We start from the raw sequence: 17,263 nt of genomic DNA, 5'->3' as shown, positions 1-17,263 counted from the left end.
AATGACTACATCTTGTTTATACAAGCACCCAGCTGCCATCTGCCAGCACACCAGGAGCTGAAATCTGCTAAATAATTTATCTGTGCCGATAAATAATTACACACGAGAATATGTCGATTCATATCAGAAGTTTCAGACAGACGAGCTTCTCAATCACACCAGACGTATCCCTCACCCGAGATGGTAAAGGGAGTACCTTAAGACTGAGACATAGCAAATTCACTGACATCATCTGGTCACGGTGAGCTTCATCTAGGAAAACCACCCCAGCAAAGGAACTTTGTTCATCTGCAGACTCTAGTTAAAGCACAATTTCTCCTGTGTGACCTACCCAGGCTGGCACACAAAAGCGTCGGCCACCAGATCTGCAGGCACTTGATAACCCTGTGCATGTGACCTGGTTTACAAAATCTAAATGATCCTCTGCAGAAAAGTTTCCTTTGCATTTGCTACTGGCTCTTCTTTGCCTTTGTCTTCAACACAGCCTGTCTGATGCCTCAGCCACACACAAGTTTGGGACACGTATTGCACGAGTGTGTAAAAATCAACTGTCAAACAAAGGTTAGGCTTAAAATGACCGTTACAGTTAGAGTGGCAAAGCTGAGGGACATTTAGGAGGGCTTGCAGCTGGCTAGGCAAGTTGACTGCAAAGAGGAAGAACTGGGCCTGTTAGGGAGAACAAAAAAAAAAAAAAAAAAACCAACCAAAAAAAGAAGTTGGTTTGGTCTTGGTAGGTTCCGGCAGCCATCAAGGAGCCTCACTCCCAACCCCCAGCATCAAGAAGTCTGTGAGGCACTGCTACCCTTTCCCCTAATATTTCTCAATATGTTTCAACACATTCTTGCATCTAAGGCATATAATTAAATCAGACTGAATTGTGGATAAGGACAGCTTCTAAGAAGGCTTTTGTTTCTTTCTGGAAGGAAACCGCTGCCAGGGTGGCAAGAGGAGGAGAAATGATTGACCAGGAGTCACAAATGCCGGGCAACCCTACTATTGCACTCTGTTACATCCGCCCTTCACCCTGGAGGATGTGCTTGCTTTCTTGCCTGCTGAAATAAGCCTCGATTACTTGCTTGCCCTGCTCGCATCCTGCTGTGAATTCTTCTGGATCAGAAGTTAGAGACGGAGTGCGGGAGGAGACACATCTCCCCACCCAGGAAATCAGTGATATTAGTAATTAAGTTTGAAGGAAAAGAAGTTATGGTTGCTGATGGCTGCGGATACCAAGTAAAATCAGGACTAGAGAGTGCCAATGAAATGGACTTAGCGTGTTGAATTTATATCCTTTTAATACACTATGACATGGAGAAAAAAGGCAGACATAGCTCACCAAGGAGTATATACCACAGTTCTCTGGTGATATTTGTAAAAGGTATTGCTGGGGACTGGGAAACGGTTCATCAGTGAAGAGCACTGATTGGCTGACTGCTCACCAAGGTGTCCTGCAAGAGTTAGTTTCCTCTGAGACTGATATATTCTATCCTGCAGGGAAGCTCCTTAAGTAGGAAAGTAAATGGCTCAAATTTGCTTCAGGAAGTCCCCGAGACTGACCAGATTCACTAGGTCTCTCCCTGCATAGTAAGCAATAAAAGCTGGAGCTCCTCTCAGAGGAAGCCGAGCTGCCGAGAAGACTCTAAAGACCAGACCAGCTGCTTGGAAGAGGTGACTGAGGTGACGCTCTCCATCCTGTTGAGCTGCCTATAGGCTGTGCAGCCTGCTCCAGGTCCCCAGCTTTTGAAGGCCGGTCCCTGTACTGTGAGCTTTGGGAATGCAGCTACCTTTGAGTCATTTCTGCTCCTGTAAGTAACCACAATAAAACTTACAGTTTACCAAGTTGGACTTTAGTTTGTATCCATATTTTTGTCTATAATGGGCTTCCTATCTGGGGTGAGTAGACATGCGTGTGGCATCTCTTCAGGAAAAGTTGATCACACACCAGAGGACCTCTCCAAGCACCCACAAGGACCCTCACAACTGTCTGTAACTCCAATCCCTGGGGACCTGATATCCTCTTCTAGCCTTTGTGAACCCTGGGCACTCATATGGTACAGAAACTACAGTCATAACAATCGTACACATAAAATAAATAAATTATATATACACATGTAATATATGTGTATTGTTTCAGTCACTTATATCACTAGTATATGCCAGTGTTGTACCAGTATGGTGTATGTAGTATAACAGTTGTACCTATTAGACGTCCTCCACACCAATATTAGGACAGCTGGAGTGTGTGATAGTGAGTTGGTTTGTTATATTTATTACAATATAATGTATTACATTATACAATTACAATTATTACAATGTGGAAGCTCACCTTTCCACACTGTGTCCTGGGGCTGGACTCGGCAAACAACATTTTCTCGAAGGTTTTGCCAGGAGGGGGCGTTGGAGGAGCTGGAAGGCTGGAGGAGCAAGAAGGAAAGTAATCGTCAGATTTGCTCGCTCTTCTCATGGGGTTAGCAGGTTGCGTGTCTTGATGGCTGTAGCGGCTGCCCTTGATCTCTGGGATTTAATCCACCTTCTGTACCCCAGCTCCAGGGCTGACCTTCAGAAATAAGGTCCCAGGGCAGAACCACTCCCTCCTCAAGGATCTGAATCCCAGCAGCCCAAGGTTTCCCTCCCCCTAACTGAGTAGCAGATGCTTCCTGCAGTTAAGTCCCTCTGCCTCAGCAATGTTCCCCTTGTGCCTTTCCAACTCTCTGTATCTTTTCCAGCAATTCGTTAAATTCTCTGGAGAAACAACTGCTTTGACGTCTGTTTTCTGATCAGATCCTGATTCACACAACCCGATACTCCAATCCAGAAATGTAGTGCGGTTGGGTGCATATGTACTACAGCAGCATTTAAAGGCAAATGATTGCATGTCTGGTATACTGGTTTTAATTGGAAATTAAGGCTTACATTTTGTTTTTAATGCTTCATCTATTTTTATTTTATATGTATATTTGCCCGTTTGTGTCTGTATGCGCTATGTGTGTCCCGTACCCATGGAAGCTAGAAGAAGGTACTAGATCCCCTGGAATTGAACTGGAGTTTCAGGTGATTATGAGCTGCCATGTGGGTGCTAGAAAGCAACCCTGAATCCATTGCAAGAGGAAGAAGTACTCTCCAGCCTTACATAAGACTTATTGTAAAAGCTGACAATGCACATTAAAGTTAGAAGGTCAGGGACTGGTGTAACTCAAGTAATCAAAGCATTTGTTTAGCATGCCTAAGTCCCCGGTTTCATTACAGTGCCCAAACTGAAACCAAACAAACAGAAAACAGCACAACGGGAAAGGAAGAGGTGTGTATGTTTTCCTGATAGACATTGACAGTAGTTCAAAACACACTTAAACTACGTGGGGTAAACCTGGGCATTGCAGATCAGTCCAGAGAGGACGAGGACAGGGGAGACAGCTTATTCTCATGAAAACAAGTGACAGGCTGACTTTCAGATGTCACATCATGACATTTCATATGCACTAGGAGGCTTCATTGTCATTTACACTCACAATAATTTGCCCCCTAGTAAAGGGGAAAGTGGGTCAGGAAGAGATAGAGAAAAGAAATCACAGTTGCTTTTTACCTAGTTGGGACAGAACGGAAAACTAAGTGCATTTCATAGAAGATACTTACTATATTTTTGTTTCCATGACAAACTAAATTATAAACCTCACATTAGAAGGACCTCATGTCCTCTCTCTGTCCTAGACAGAACACATAATCCATTATAAAAGGAGCTGGAAAGGTGGCTGATCTTCCAAATCATCCCAGTTAAATTTCTACCACCCACATGAAGACTGGCAGCCATCTAAAACTCCAGTTTGAGAGGACCAATGGCCTCTTCTGGCCTCAGAGGGTACTGTATGCATGTGATGAACATACAAACACATAACACATCCATGCACATAAAATAATAATGGAATCAAGCTTTAAAATGCATTTTAACATTACTTTTCTGCATAAAACTAGAGCAAGAGATTGTAAGTGGAGGGGAAATCTCTTAGGGAAAGGGGCGAGGTTCTAGGAAGGAATCATTAACAACCAGGTCATTGTTTCTGCAGGTGGCCAGGGCTGATGTTGCTTTCCCCCTGTAAAGCTCCAGGGAGTGGGGAGGGGCAGGGAACAGGGACACAGCAACCATAGCGATCTTCTAAGCATCAACCTCCAGAAGAGGAAGGGCCCAAGCTTAGCAGAAAGGACACCTGGGGCTGGAGTCAACGTGAACTGGAGTGCTATTGTCCCACTCAGTAGACACTGCTATCTTCTGATCAACTGTGACACTGTAGCAGGCAGCCCTCAGGGTAACCTCTTCAGATCTGTAGCCCAAGAACTGCACAGATCGGTGCTTCTAAGACACCCCAGCCTTGCTCTCCACACTCCCTTGGATATTGACTTCTATCCTTGAGGGACACCAAACACGCTCACCTGAGGACCACATGCTTGCAAACTTTTAGTTTCTGTAATCTGTATATCTGCGTATTACTTATTGTGTAAAGCATAACGTGTCAAGTGAGAGTACTACGAATTAAAGTGTGAAAGAGGAACCAGGTTTCAAGTAAAATCGGGTTTACTTGGCAAACGGCATCCAAAAAACTGACATATTTTTGTGAATATATTGATTATTCAATAAATTCTGACATTCTGGTGACACAAAATGAGATAGAAGGTTTATCTAAAAAATGATAAGGCATGGGCATCTCTAAACTTTATGCAGTATAAACAGCTTGGCATTTGAACTTTCTATTTATTTTTAAGACCAGACATGACAACAGTTGGCACATTTCCTGCCTCAGAGGAAGAAGACATAAAAGTTCTTAAAAGATCCTATTGTCCTTCTTGGCCCAGAGAACCAAGAATTCCTTGGAAGCAAGAGGCAGTTTGAATCCTTCCGGGAACACTGCAGCGCCCAGAGGGCGCCCTCACCTCGAGCCGGGGCCTCAGGTGGGCGAAGTGGAACGGGGGCGTGGTCTCGAGGGTGGGTCCTAGGGCGTGGCGCTGGCCCGGAGGTTTGGAGCGCAGAAGGCTGAGCGCGCCAGTATTCGCTTGGCGATCCGATCCAGCGCTCTTTCATGCGCCCTGCAGGCACAGGCTCCAGGTAATCTAGGCCGGGCCAGCGGTGGGGTAGCCGGGCAGAGCTGGACAGTACCGAGCCGTATCTAACGGGCAGGACTGGCTGCGCCAGGGAGGGGAGTGGAGCTGGAGCGGGGAGAGAGGGCGCTTGGTCCGGGCACCCCAGGCTAGGATGGAGCAGGAGTCCTCTTCCCACTCTCCTTCCGGTCCCTCGGTGGGACACGGGTACACGTGGCATCTAGAAGTCACTTTCTTGACTACTCTTTCCCGCACCGGAGCAATGAGTAAGGGCTTAGAAGTGGGGGTGGCTGCAGGCACAGCGGGGTATTGGGCGCCAAAGACTTAAACTTCGTAAGGCCACAGCCCAGCGTAGAGACGTTTGTGACTCCTTGTTCGTCCGACGGAGAAGCCGGCGCTGGGGCAGAGAATGATTGCCTTAGGGAGATTGCAAACAGACTGGCCAGTCTGAGGTCCAAGTAGTCTCCGCTCTTCCTCTTACTTTGGGCTGCAGATCCGTTACGAAAACCGGCAATTCTTAGACACGTTACTTCTTTAGTATTTTCCTTTTTTTTTTTTTTTGAGTTGTTAGTTTTTCTTTTTTTTTTCTTTCTTCTTTTTTCTCCCTCCCTCCCTTCTTTATTTCTTGCTCTCTCTTTCATGTGGCTTCGAACTCAAAGAGATCCTCCTGCCTCTGTCTACCGAGGTTAAAGATGAGCGCCACCACACCTCAAGGGGGAAGAGTCCGTCTGATGCTCACACACGCTCCCAGTCACAGTTCTTTCAGTGCAGAATAAAAAGTGTGTCCCCTCCCCCACGCAACCGAGGAGACTCCTTCTGTAGAGGATCCGAGCTTGGCTCTGCAAAAACCAAGTGTGGGATTGGTGTGTACTCTTTATCTTTCCTTTTCACTGCAGAAGAGAACTGTTTTGTTACAAATAATGGAGCTAGAGGCAAACTGGTTGGAGGTAAGGTGTTCAGAGAGAGCACTGGTGCGTTGACTTGAGAAGGAGGGTGGGTGGGGCTGTGACCTGAATTTGGTGAGTGGTGGGGGAGCAATATGGTTTCTTCCTCTGGCCTGCTGCCTCTATTTAGAGCTGTTCTGAAAGGCAGGTTTGTCTTCTGGAAAGGAAGAGGAGGGGTAAATGTTTTTTTGGTTTTTTTTTTAAAGATCAGAGTAAATTATCTGTTAGTAGACAGGGGCCCCTCTGCAGGAGGATTGGGAAATGGTTTCAGTCCCGGAAAGATGGAAAATTACCGGTATCTCTGTTTCCCTTTTTCCTTCCTTCCTTCCTTCCTCCCACCCTCCCTCCTTCCTTCCTTCCTTCCTCCTTCCTTTCTTTTTCAGCCTTTAAAGGAGGAAAACCTTGCTTTCTTAGAAAAGGTCAATTAGGAAATTAGGCGGTAGGGAAAAAAAATGGTACCGTCGGAAAGTCTTTCCTGAGTGTCAGAGTGTGTCCGATGCAGGTTTCTATTAGTTTGTTGGAGACAGGCTCTCACTGCATAGCTCGGGCTGTAGAGCCAGTCAAAGTCTGGCTTGGCCTCCTGAGTGCTGGGATTTCAGGCATATGGAGCAGTCTGGCCCGAGAGCTGTTTGCTATGGAGTGAGTAGTGTCTCAGCTGGGCTGAGTAATGTAGCCTTGTAGACAGGCAGATAAGGGTCCCTGGACTACTTTTAGTATTCATTTTGATAAATGAGAAATGTGCTGACAGTTCGGGGTCAGGATGTCAAATACCCAACTCTGCTGAAAGAGTGTTTGTTCCCAGGTGACTATTGTTGTAAACCAGGTGTGGTATATTCTTGTGGGGACCGTATTCTTAGCTTTGATGATGGAGGTGTGGTTGGATACGGTCAGGTTTCCTTTGGAGACAAATGTCATCTGTGTTTATAGCATTGCTGACCTTTTTGACCAAATAGATTTCATTTTGTGAGAGTCTATGCAAACCTGCAACTTGCTATAAAGCTGAGAATGACTTTGAACTTCTGTACCCATCTGTACCCACTTCCCAGGAGCGGAAATTGTAGGTCAGCACCACTAACCCCCTTATATGGTATTGGGGACCAAACCCAGAGCTTTATTCCTGACAGGCAAGTACTGTGCACATCAAACTGTAGCCCTAGCCCTTGGCCAGATGTTTTTTTGTGACAGAAGATTGTTGTGTGCTTTATAGGGCTTTTACCAGCATTCCTGTACCTACTGGGTGCTCCAAGCCCTTCCCTTACTCCAGTGACAATAAACTCATATGGCTCTAGACATTACTCAGGATCTCCCTGGGGAGCAAAGTAGGCCTCTGAGGGTGGAAGTTGGTCTACATATGAAATGAGTAGAGAAGCTATCAGTCAATTAAAATGCCTTGAAATATGTCATTTTTTTTTTATTACAAAGAGCACAGAGTTATTATTCCCTGTAAATGGCTTCTGTACCCTGCCAAGTTTTACTGCCACAGAAATTTCAGGTGTTTATGCCATTGTGAAACTCTATAAAAGTCTAGCATTAGAAACTCAGCCCTGGAGAAGGAATACTAGGGGATTGCCTCTGTGATTAAAAGGGCAGTTGCTGCTCTTGCAGAGGACCAGAATTCAGTTTCCAGAACCCATATTGGTCAGCTCAAAGTGACTGTAAGGCCAGCTTCAAAGGGTCCTATGCCCTCTTCAGACTTCTTTCGTTAGCTGCGTGCACAAGTACGTGGTTATACACACACAGATAACAGCACATATGCAATAAAAAATCTTTTATAAAGAAATATTAAACTAGTTTTGATTTCTCTTTTGGTATACTCAGTGTTTCTTTCAGCGTTTTGAAGTATCGGCCCCAAAGAAAACTAAACAAGAATACTCAGGGCATACCTTTAACCCTAGCCCTCAAGAGGCTGAGATAGAAGGATCAATGGTTCAAAGTTCTCCTGGGCTACCTAGAGATCCTCCTTCAACAAACAAACAAGATCAGCTTAGACTCCGTGTGAATAAAGCCTTTGTGGTGGCTCAACAGGAAGAGGGGCCTGCTGCCAGGCCCCACTGCCTAACTTCAATCCCAGGGTCCCATATGGTGGAAGAGAATCAACCTTTAGCCAACAGCATTCTGCTGTGCAGTTCTGTAGTCTGAGAACCCAAAAGTTAGTGAAAAGGATCACCTTAAGATACACGCAGTAACGGATGTGGGAAGGAGCCCCTTTAGACCTTAGATCAAAAAGCTCAGAGAGGTGAAAGCATAGCCCAGGCTATGAAGGGTGGATTCTTAATCCAGGAGTTGGTTGGAGCTGGCCCCTTCAGAAATTCGTTTGTAGCTCCATAATTTGGGAGACTGTTTGTTTGTTTGGCTGGCAGCAACAGAATTTTAAGCTAGGAGAAGGTAAGGGATCCCTTGTGATGGACACACCGGTTGTGTATCAAGTGAAGTTGGTGCCATCAAAGCTAAATGGAGCACCAAACACTGGAGTCTCTAGTTTTTGTTTTTCTCTGTGTCTGGTGGGGAATCAAACCCCACCTTGCTCCACTTAGAGGCCACCCCTCCTCTGGGCTTTGTCTCCAGCCCCATGTGCAGTTTCTGAGTCGTTGATCTGTACTTTTCTGTGCAATTAGGAAATTCCTAAGAAATCTCACCAGGATTTGCTTTCCTTTTGTTAGGGCAGCAGCCTTCCTTGGGGTTCTGGGTACTTTCATTGCTTGTTCAGTCAGGAGTTCACCTGTTTATTGAGACAGGTTGTTGGCTCTGGGCCTCCCGCTTCCACCATGACTGAGTGAATGTCTGCATTTGTTCACTGCATCCTGGAGTCTGTTGGCTAGACAAAGGCAGACAAGGAGAATTGCACAGGCTATCCTAATCTTAAGTGGCGGTGTTTGTTGAAAAGCATGGGCTGTTGTTTGTTGAGCAAGGGCCCCTTGCATGGTTTAGGGGAGACCTGCAAGGTCTCTCTCACTGTACATTGTGTTTGATATTTGACATACCCAAAAAGTGAAAAGGAAGCAACCAGGTCAGGTAGGGTTTCTAGGAGAAGAGTGTTGTGCTCAAGAGGAAAATGGCTGGGATGAAGCCTCTGGGTCTTTTGTGGGATCTTGGATATGATGGTAGTGGTGATACCCACTATTCCTGGTTCTGGGGTTTTCATAGTGCAGCTGTGCAGAGTGCTGTTTGAGGAGTGGGTACTGCTGGTACTCATGGTGCCCTTGTGGGGCACCAGTGTGAGAAGACTGCTCTTTATCCCCAGAGAGAGAGCAGCACCAAGGGCTTTATTAGTTCCTCAGCCAGACATGTGGCGCAGCCTGTGCAGTCATGTGCAGTCATGCAGGAGGGGAGAGTGGGTGTTAGCAAACAGTGCGACCCAGTGCCCCTACGGTCACCCAAGGATAGGGCGATGGTTGAATATCTAATAGCCGAGAAAATGAGACTTGGTTTGTGGTTGAAATCAGAAATATAGTGTTGATTAACTAATACTGTGGACAGGCACGGGGTGGGGGGTGGAGATGACTCAGAAGTTTGTGGACATCTGAGTGGGGGTGGGGATAGGGAAAGCATTTATGGTGCTGCTGGAAGCACCAGGGAGGAGGTGGAGATAGGTGGAAGGGCAGGACGAGGTTGGCACCAGGTAGGGGAGAGAAAGTAATTCCCCTCTGGAGCTGTTTTGCTTGTGAAACAACCAAATGGAGGGTAGGAGCTGGCAAGTAGAAAGATCTGGGATGGAAATGTCTGCAGACCTTAGAATGTAAAATACTTGCCTCATATTAAAGCCTCCATAGAGAGGAAGGGTCTTTCCCAGCAGTTATAGGCCATCCCCTGTGCTGGGAGAGATGCCAGTTACAACTGATGTTCATAAAGAACCAGGTACACATGCAGGCTAGGCAGAAAAAGTGGTGCTTGTGGTTTCTGGGGTCTTGCTTGCTTTTGTTTTTGTTTGGCATGGTCAGAATTGAGCTGGGAGACATTGCGTTTGTTTATTTGTTCCTGAAAACATCTGGTAGATAAGTGGCTAATAAAGTATGGGGAAATAGAGGGTGGGACCAAATTCCAGAGACAAGGACAATGGGGCAGGGTGGTCCTGTGGTGGGGGTGGGGGTGGGGGTGGGGGGTGGATGAAGATGCTTTATATCTCAAAACTTCATCCCACTTTACTTGAAAGAAAGAAACAAAACCACTAGCTGGATTTTTTTCTGGAGTAGCGTGTTTATTTCTTGTACTAGTGTATTTTCTTCTTAAAGCTTCTTCTTTTTAAAAAATATTAATCTCGCTATGTTAGGGATTGGGCCCATGAGAGACGAGCACTCTTCTACTGAACTGCAGTCCAGCCTATTGGAGTATTTTCTGATGCCAGGGTCCATGACTGAGCTCTAGGAAAAATGTTCCGACCGGTGTTCACTGCTGCTGAGTTCATTTGTCTTGGGAAGAGGTGAACTCTGCTCACCAAAGGTGGGGTCAGTGGTAGACTACGGGTCCCACCTAAGTCTGTCTTGATGAGCCAGTCAGAACATGGGTGATGGGTAAAGAATGTGGGTGGGCCAGAGAGTGGCCTCACTCCTTTCTGGACCTAGGGCGTGACCTCACTCCTTGGAAATTTTCTGGACCTGTCACAGACTTTTGTTTACACTGTGAACTTCCTCTGCTATCCTGGTGACCTAGGGGTTTTTTTCCATGTCATTTTGTAATCATATCCAATACTTCAGAACCATAGTGCATGCTCACTTAAATCCCTTAGGAACTGTTTGATATGTTACTTCATATGCCGCCAAAATCTTGTCTATGGCCACTGTAAAGATGAGGAAGTACCACTCTCCCTTAAGAAGCCCACACCCAATCGCCTTCCCCCAAGAACCTCCGTGTCTCCTAACTCCTGTGCTTAAACTCCAGTAGTGGTCTTTTACAGAACTTCATGAGCTGCTGTGGTGACCACGTGTACCTAAGTGTCTGCCCTGCATTGAACTCTGCTTCCTGCCTTTCACCCTGTGCTTTGGTGACTAATGTCAGTTACACCTGACATGGATGGGTCTTAGCAACTTTTCCAGGGTCGCCAAAGGACCATCTTGAGTGCCATTCCTTAGAGACATTACATTCAAATTTTTTGCCGTTGTCAGTTTTGTTTTATTTTTGAGACAGAGTTTTTCTGTACAGCACTGGTTGCCCTAGAACTCATTCTGAAGACCACTCTGGCCTTGAACTCAGTAAATGATTCTGCTGCTTCAGATTCCGGAGTGCTGGGCTTAAACGTGTATATTACCACTGCCTGGCTACGCTTAAATTTTTGAGATATAATTTGTTATTGACCTCTTGCTTGGTGATAAGGCTAGGTTAGATTTGTCTAGGGGATCTCTGGGGGGAATCTTCTCTTCTTTCTTTTCAGTGCTGAGATTACAACTGTGTGTCACTATGTCTAGCTTCCTCCTCCTCCTCTTCCCCCTCCCCCCTCCTTCTCCTCTTTCTCTCCTCCTTCTCCTCTTGTCTTTTTTCTTAATGGTTTCTGGGGGTGGACCTCAGGTCTTCAGGTTTGTTGGGTAAGTGCTATACCGACCCTGACAGAAGCATGCCACCAGCTTGATAACTTCAGATTTATGGTGGGGGTGGGGTGTGGGAGGGGGAGGAGCTTGCTGTGCAGAATCTGCATACATACTTGAGGGTCAGTGAGATACTCTGCCTCCAAAAAATAAGCAGGAGAATAACGGATTGAAAGATACCTGAGATTAACTTAGTTTCTACATGCACATGCAGGTACATGTCTGTGTACCTGCCCACACATGTGAACATGTATGCACATAGCACTCAGACTGTGAAGAGTGATTGATACAGTGGGTTCTCCTGGAGTATATAATATATATTATATGTGCTCTATAATATTGTATATAGTAATATAATAGATGTAATATATTATACATCTATAACCTCTCATGTATCTCATTGTGCTCATAAATACAATTATTGTCAATCAGAATGTATTTATAGGGTGGGGGTATAGCTCAATAGAATTCTTGCTATCCCTAGCTCTTCCCAAAAGTAAAATAAAAACTTCCCTGTAAACATGTGACAAGGCTATAACAATTTAAACATCTGGCGATGTATTATCTTATTCTACCAGCCACTACTTTTGTCACATGGTGGTCACATGCTGTTGTTGAGAATCGGACTAAGCCATTTTGCTTGCTTTTGTAAGCCCATCGGTGAGGGCTCTTGCTCTCTGGGCTGCAGTATGAGAACAGGTAAAGGTAAACATTGAAAAGCAAGTCTCGGGTCAATACTTTATCAGTGTGGGCTCTGACTAAGCCTTCTGTGAAAGGTCAGTGGCAGGATTCAGCTGGAGTCAGGCAGGAATTTTCTGGAACCAGCCACTGGACATAGGAATGTGCCTAGGGCACTGTCTCATTTACCGGGTTTGCCTGTTCTGAATGTAGAACTGTCCATACGTATGTCTAACTTTCAACAGTTGGAGCACCAGAGCTCAATTTGTTAATCAGTAAGATAGAATTCACCAGTGTAAGTGAAGTCTTCATTCCTTTCCCTGATTAATAGAGCCTTTAGGACTTAGGAGGTCTTCCTGTAGTTACCATGTGGCCTTTCCTAAAACTGAATGAGGCTTAGTCCCCATATACCACAGGGTGTAGGTGAAAATCTACACTTGTATGTCTTAAAGCCTCTGTGTGTGTCTGTCTGTCCATCTGTCTGTCTCTCTCTCTGTGTATTTTTGTACTTTTATGCAGTGCTAGGGACCAAACACAGGACCTCTGGTATGCTTGGCAAGTGTTTACTATTGATATAAATCCCATCTTTCTGATTAAATATTTTTGAAATAAATTATATAGAATGTAACAACAAATGTCTAAACTCCCTGAATATATACACTGTGGCCAAAGAATGCCTTCAAAACAAACAAACAAACAAACAAAAAGCAAAAACAAGAGGCTGGAGAACTTGCTCAGTGGTTACTAGCACTTGTCTTTGCAAATGACCTGGGTTCAAGTCCCAGCATCTATGTGGAGGAGGCTTACCACCTCCTCATGCGTGTGGTACACAGACACACATGTAGGCAAAACACTCATACACATAAAATAATAATAGACGATTAAAACAAGCTTACACATGTGATAAATTTCAAATCTATGCTACATAGGGAGACATGTATAAAATCCATATAGAATAGTCATTGTAACTCAGCTGCTTACACTTCATATTTTGAGACAAATGTTTTAGATTACAAATATTATTTCAATTGCAGCTGTTAATGTGATACAAGATCAAGTATTTCATGTTTTTTTATATGCTCAGATAATCAGACTATTGTCAGGGTAGTTCTAACACTGGAAGAAACTGCTATGGAAAGAAATACCTTTTATTTTTAATAATTAATTTTAGCTCATGTATTAACAAGTATATATATATATATGTATTATATCATGAAAATATTGGTAATCCATGAAAACTCATATTCCTGATCACTCAAAACACTGGTTTTATTGCTAAAACATAGTAAAATTGGGCTATAACATAGTATGTCTTTTAAGACCATTGTAATGGAAGATTGGATCAAAAAATTTATTCGTGAATTAAAAGAACAAAACAAACAAACAAACAAAAAAACCAAGCTTACACAATTGTCTTTACATTGAGTGCTTTATTTAGTGTCATAGGGATCACTAACATTTAGAGGAAGTGTGTCCTTAGTGCGAAATCACTCCCATTGTGAAGGGAGCTCTTTTTTGGTAGATACGATTTTGAAACAAACAAGAAGTTAGTAGTGGTCTGAGAAGATGGCTCAGTGGTTACTGCTTTTGCAGAGGATATAGTTCAATTCCCAGCACCCATGTGAGGCAGCTTAGGATGGTCTGAGCCTCTAAGTCCCCACACTCACATGCACACGCACATGCTCTGCGCGCACACACACACACACACATATATTAAAAATAGATACATAAAAAGTTAACATTAGATTGATTGTGGCCATTAATATTTTATGTCAAAAATGAATTCTATTCTGTTAATACATTTTTGAAAAGCCTAGTTACTGGTACAGAATTGCTTGTTGTTGATAGTAAAGTTATCTGAATTGCAAAGGGAATGTAGGCAGAGAAGCCATGTTTGAATGCTAATGACCACAAGGAAATGTCTGATTTCTTTCTTCCCGAAGTGCAGAACTGAGTAGTGGCCAGGGAAGGGAGTAGGAAGGACACAACCAGGGTGAAGTTCCAGGCTGGGTGTAGCCTCGACATCCCAAACCATCCTGACCTTTAGAAAGCCATTTAGAGCTGGGTGTGGTTATGCATGCCTTTAATTCCAACATTTGAAGTCAAAGGCTGGGAGATCTCTGAGTTCAAAGCCAGCCTGGTCTCCAAAATCTAGCCTCAGCTACATAAGGTCCCCTCTTTACAAAACAAACAAACAAACAAACAAACAGACAAAATAAAAGTCATTTAGACCTCCATGGTCTCTGGTCTCATCAGTTAAATTGGAGGTTGGATCTTTAAGCTAGACGACTTTTTTTCTTTAGGATTCTTAGACATGTAAGTTGGTGAAATACTGTGATGGATCCCTGGCTTTAAGTGTTTACCTTATTATTTGAAGTACTAAGAAATAAGGCCAGAAGCATTGGACCTTGTTTCTTTATGCCAACATTTTTCTTAAATTACAGGGATACAGTGTGTACCTACACCCAGAAGACCCAGTAAGCATGCCCGGGTCTCTGCTCTCCAAAGTTCCTTTCAGTTTTACAATGACACATTGTTCCAAAAATACTGTTTAATTACACTTACAGAGTCTGCAATTTTGTCTCAAAGGCATAGCAAATAAACACTGTGAGTTCCTCGAGAGCCGGCCCTATGAATTATTTATTTTGGTATTTTCCTCCCCAGAACCTAGAGTCTGTTTTGAATAAGGTGCTCAGTGTGGGGTGATAATTAAATCCACTGAAGTTTTCATAGTAACTTTGAATTGCATTGGAGTATCTGGTAGCAGGCTGGAAAAGGGTTTTCTCTGGATTAGAGAGACGGTTCCATGGCTAAGAGTGGACCCAAGTTCCCAACCCCAGCACCCATGTAGAAACTGCATATGCCTGTGTTCACAGCATTGGAGAACAAAGACAGATGGACCCAGGAACTCACTGGCCAACCGCCTAGCCTAGCTTCTGTTTCACTAAGAGACCTTGTCTCAGGCAGTAGGTAGAGATTGATAGAGAACGACATCCCCCTTCCCATGTCCTCTCCTCACCTCTGAATGCTGGGAGTTGAGGCTAGCAGGCATTACAGAGCTAGACCTAGTCTCAAAACTAAACAACCAAAAGATTTGGCAAAGCTTGAGTATACGGGAACTATAAACAACAATATAGTTCATGGTGTGTTAAATTAGTATAAGCCTGTTATAGATTGGTTTGCTTTTTTAAAATGATTTTTTATGTGTATTTGTATTTTGCCTACATGTATCTATGCTTTATGTGCATTCTTGGTGCCCAAGGAGATCAATATAAGTAGCCGGATTCCCTGGGACTAGAGTTACAAATGGTTGCGAGCTGCCATGTGGGTGCTAGGAATCAAATTTGAATCCTTCAGAAGAGCAGACTGGGCTCTGCATTTAGCCCTGAGCTTTCCTTCAGGCCTGTTGTTGTAATCTCACTGGGTCCGGCACCTCAGTGCCCCAAGATATCTGCTGGATATCTTAACTCTCAGTCAGCAAAGCCTCTCACCCGCTGTGCTCCATCCCATATCACACTGCCAAGGCCTCTCTCTGAGCCCTCAGCAATCTCTCTACCTATCTAGTTCCCAAGGCAGGTTTCCATGCCAGAAACACACATCCCAACTCTGTGGTGGCCCAGACCAGCCGCCCCACACTCCATTACACTTAAATCTACACGTGAAAGAACACACAACACAATAACGTTTGGCCCAATTGATAAGATATAATTGCTCACCTAAACATACAAAGCCCAATACACATCCATCCTTTAAAAACATTCGTAACAACCTGTAAAGGTACAATGTGGAATCTTAACGTCACCTGCCATATTGTCCTGCCACGGCTTCTCTCTCTCTCTCCCTCCTGTCTCTTCCTCCTTTCCGTTCCAGTCTCCTCCTCTTCCTTCAAACTTTTCTCCCATCCATCTTTCCTTCTCCTCCAATGACAGGCCTCCTTCTATCTTGTACCTGCCTCACCTGTGACATCATCCCACACTGGCCCACTTCCTTATTTGTATTACACAGGAGGGTAGGCTGTGTCTGAGTCAGGGTCTTCTAGACTAGGCTGGCTTTGAATTTGCGATGATCTTACTGCCTCTGCCTCTTAAGTGTTGTGGTTATATATGTGTTTGGCTCACTTAGTTTTAAAAACTCTGAAGTTTTGTGTATGACTATTTCCCCAACTAAATCATTTTAAAGTTTTTGGTTTCTTTTTAGTGAAAGAAGCTAAGATATACACAATGTATATTGTAACCTCATACCCCAATGATAATGTGCAGTTTTATGTTTTTATGTACCTGTGGAAGAAATACATTTAACAAGTTTTTTGAAAGTAGACACTGCAGCTTAGAGACCTTAAGGCCTTTCTGGGGTCTGAGTTGTTACTTAAGTGGTGGTTTCCAGGGTTCTGGCTGTCTCTGGCTGGCTCCAGAGGTCATCGTGATCAGATTCTCTTGTTCCTCATTTGTGAGCAAACTCAAGAGAAAGTATTGACTCAATAGCTGCTTGTGAAGAGTACAGAAGGGAACCTTGGTGGGATTACAGCTGAATGGTGACAAATGTTTTGAGTCTATGTTGCATGGAGTTAGAATAATTTCAGAGAGTTGTAGAAGAAACCGTACTATTAAGCTTATGGTTCATTTGGAGGTCATTCAAGGTGTACAGAGATTTATAAATGCTGATGTAGGAATGCTGTTCCTGGAAATTCCAAGGAAATCCTTTAAAAGAAAAAGCTAGAAATATTCTAAGATATTCATAGCAAATGCTTGTAACAATATTAATTTGGAAGTACCTTTAAAATTCAGCCCTAGGACACAAATAGTGGTGAAAACAGTAAAGATCTTTGGTATCCAGGAAATGAAAAAGGCAGGAGATAATGCTTGTTGCCCATTAGTGTGAGCAAATAAGAGACCCCGCAATGTTCACAGATAGTTAGGAAAAGCAGTGAAGACGTGTGAACCCGGGGCTGGAGGAGGCTCAGTACCCTTGCCTGTCACGTGCAAGACTCTCTGTTGGATACCCTGCTCTTCTCCAAACAGAGTGAACCTGGAGGGTGTGAAATGG

At 44.1% G+C, this 17,263-nt stretch overlaps 2 protein-coding genes across 5 annotated transcripts in view; one reads left to right on the top strand and one right to left on the bottom strand.

The window, feature by feature from the left end:
- Positions 1-1,274: 1,274 nt before the first annotated feature.
- Positions 1,275-5,776, bottom strand: LOC147997069 (uncharacterized). Its single transcript, XM_087608918.1, has 3 exons — positions 4,918-5,776; positions 2,324-2,411; positions 1,275-1,800 (listed from the first exon to the last, which is right to left on the bottom strand). Exons 1-3 carry the CDS (start codon positions 5,300-5,302, stop codon positions 1,608-1,610), a joined length of 666 nt encoding a protein of 221 aa, XP_087465044.1. The 5' UTR covers positions 5,303-5,776; the 3' UTR covers positions 1,275-1,607.
- Gcnt1 (glucosaminyl (N-acetyl) transferase 1) overlaps positions 5,029-17,263 on the top strand; it is a 37,165-nt gene continuing 24,930 nt past the window's right edge. For 3 of the 4 annotated variants that reach the window (NM_022276.3, NM_001443558.1, NM_001443559.1), the window contains 1 exon segment: positions 5,029-5,089. The gene's annotated coding sequence lies outside the window, so the exon portion shown is untranslated. 4 annotated transcript variants of the gene reach the window in all.

The sequence above is a fragment of the Rattus norvegicus genome, chromosome 1 (assembly GCF_021556685.1).
Source record: "Rattus norvegicus strain SHRSP/BbbUtx chromosome 1, alternate assembly SHRSP_T2T, whole genome shotgun sequence".
In the NCBI taxonomy this organism is placed as follows: Eukaryota; Metazoa; Chordata; class Mammalia; order Rodentia; family Muridae; genus Rattus; species Rattus norvegicus.
The sequence above is the reverse complement of the archived record's forward strand: the minus strand, read 5'-3'. Positions and strand labels throughout refer to the sequence as shown.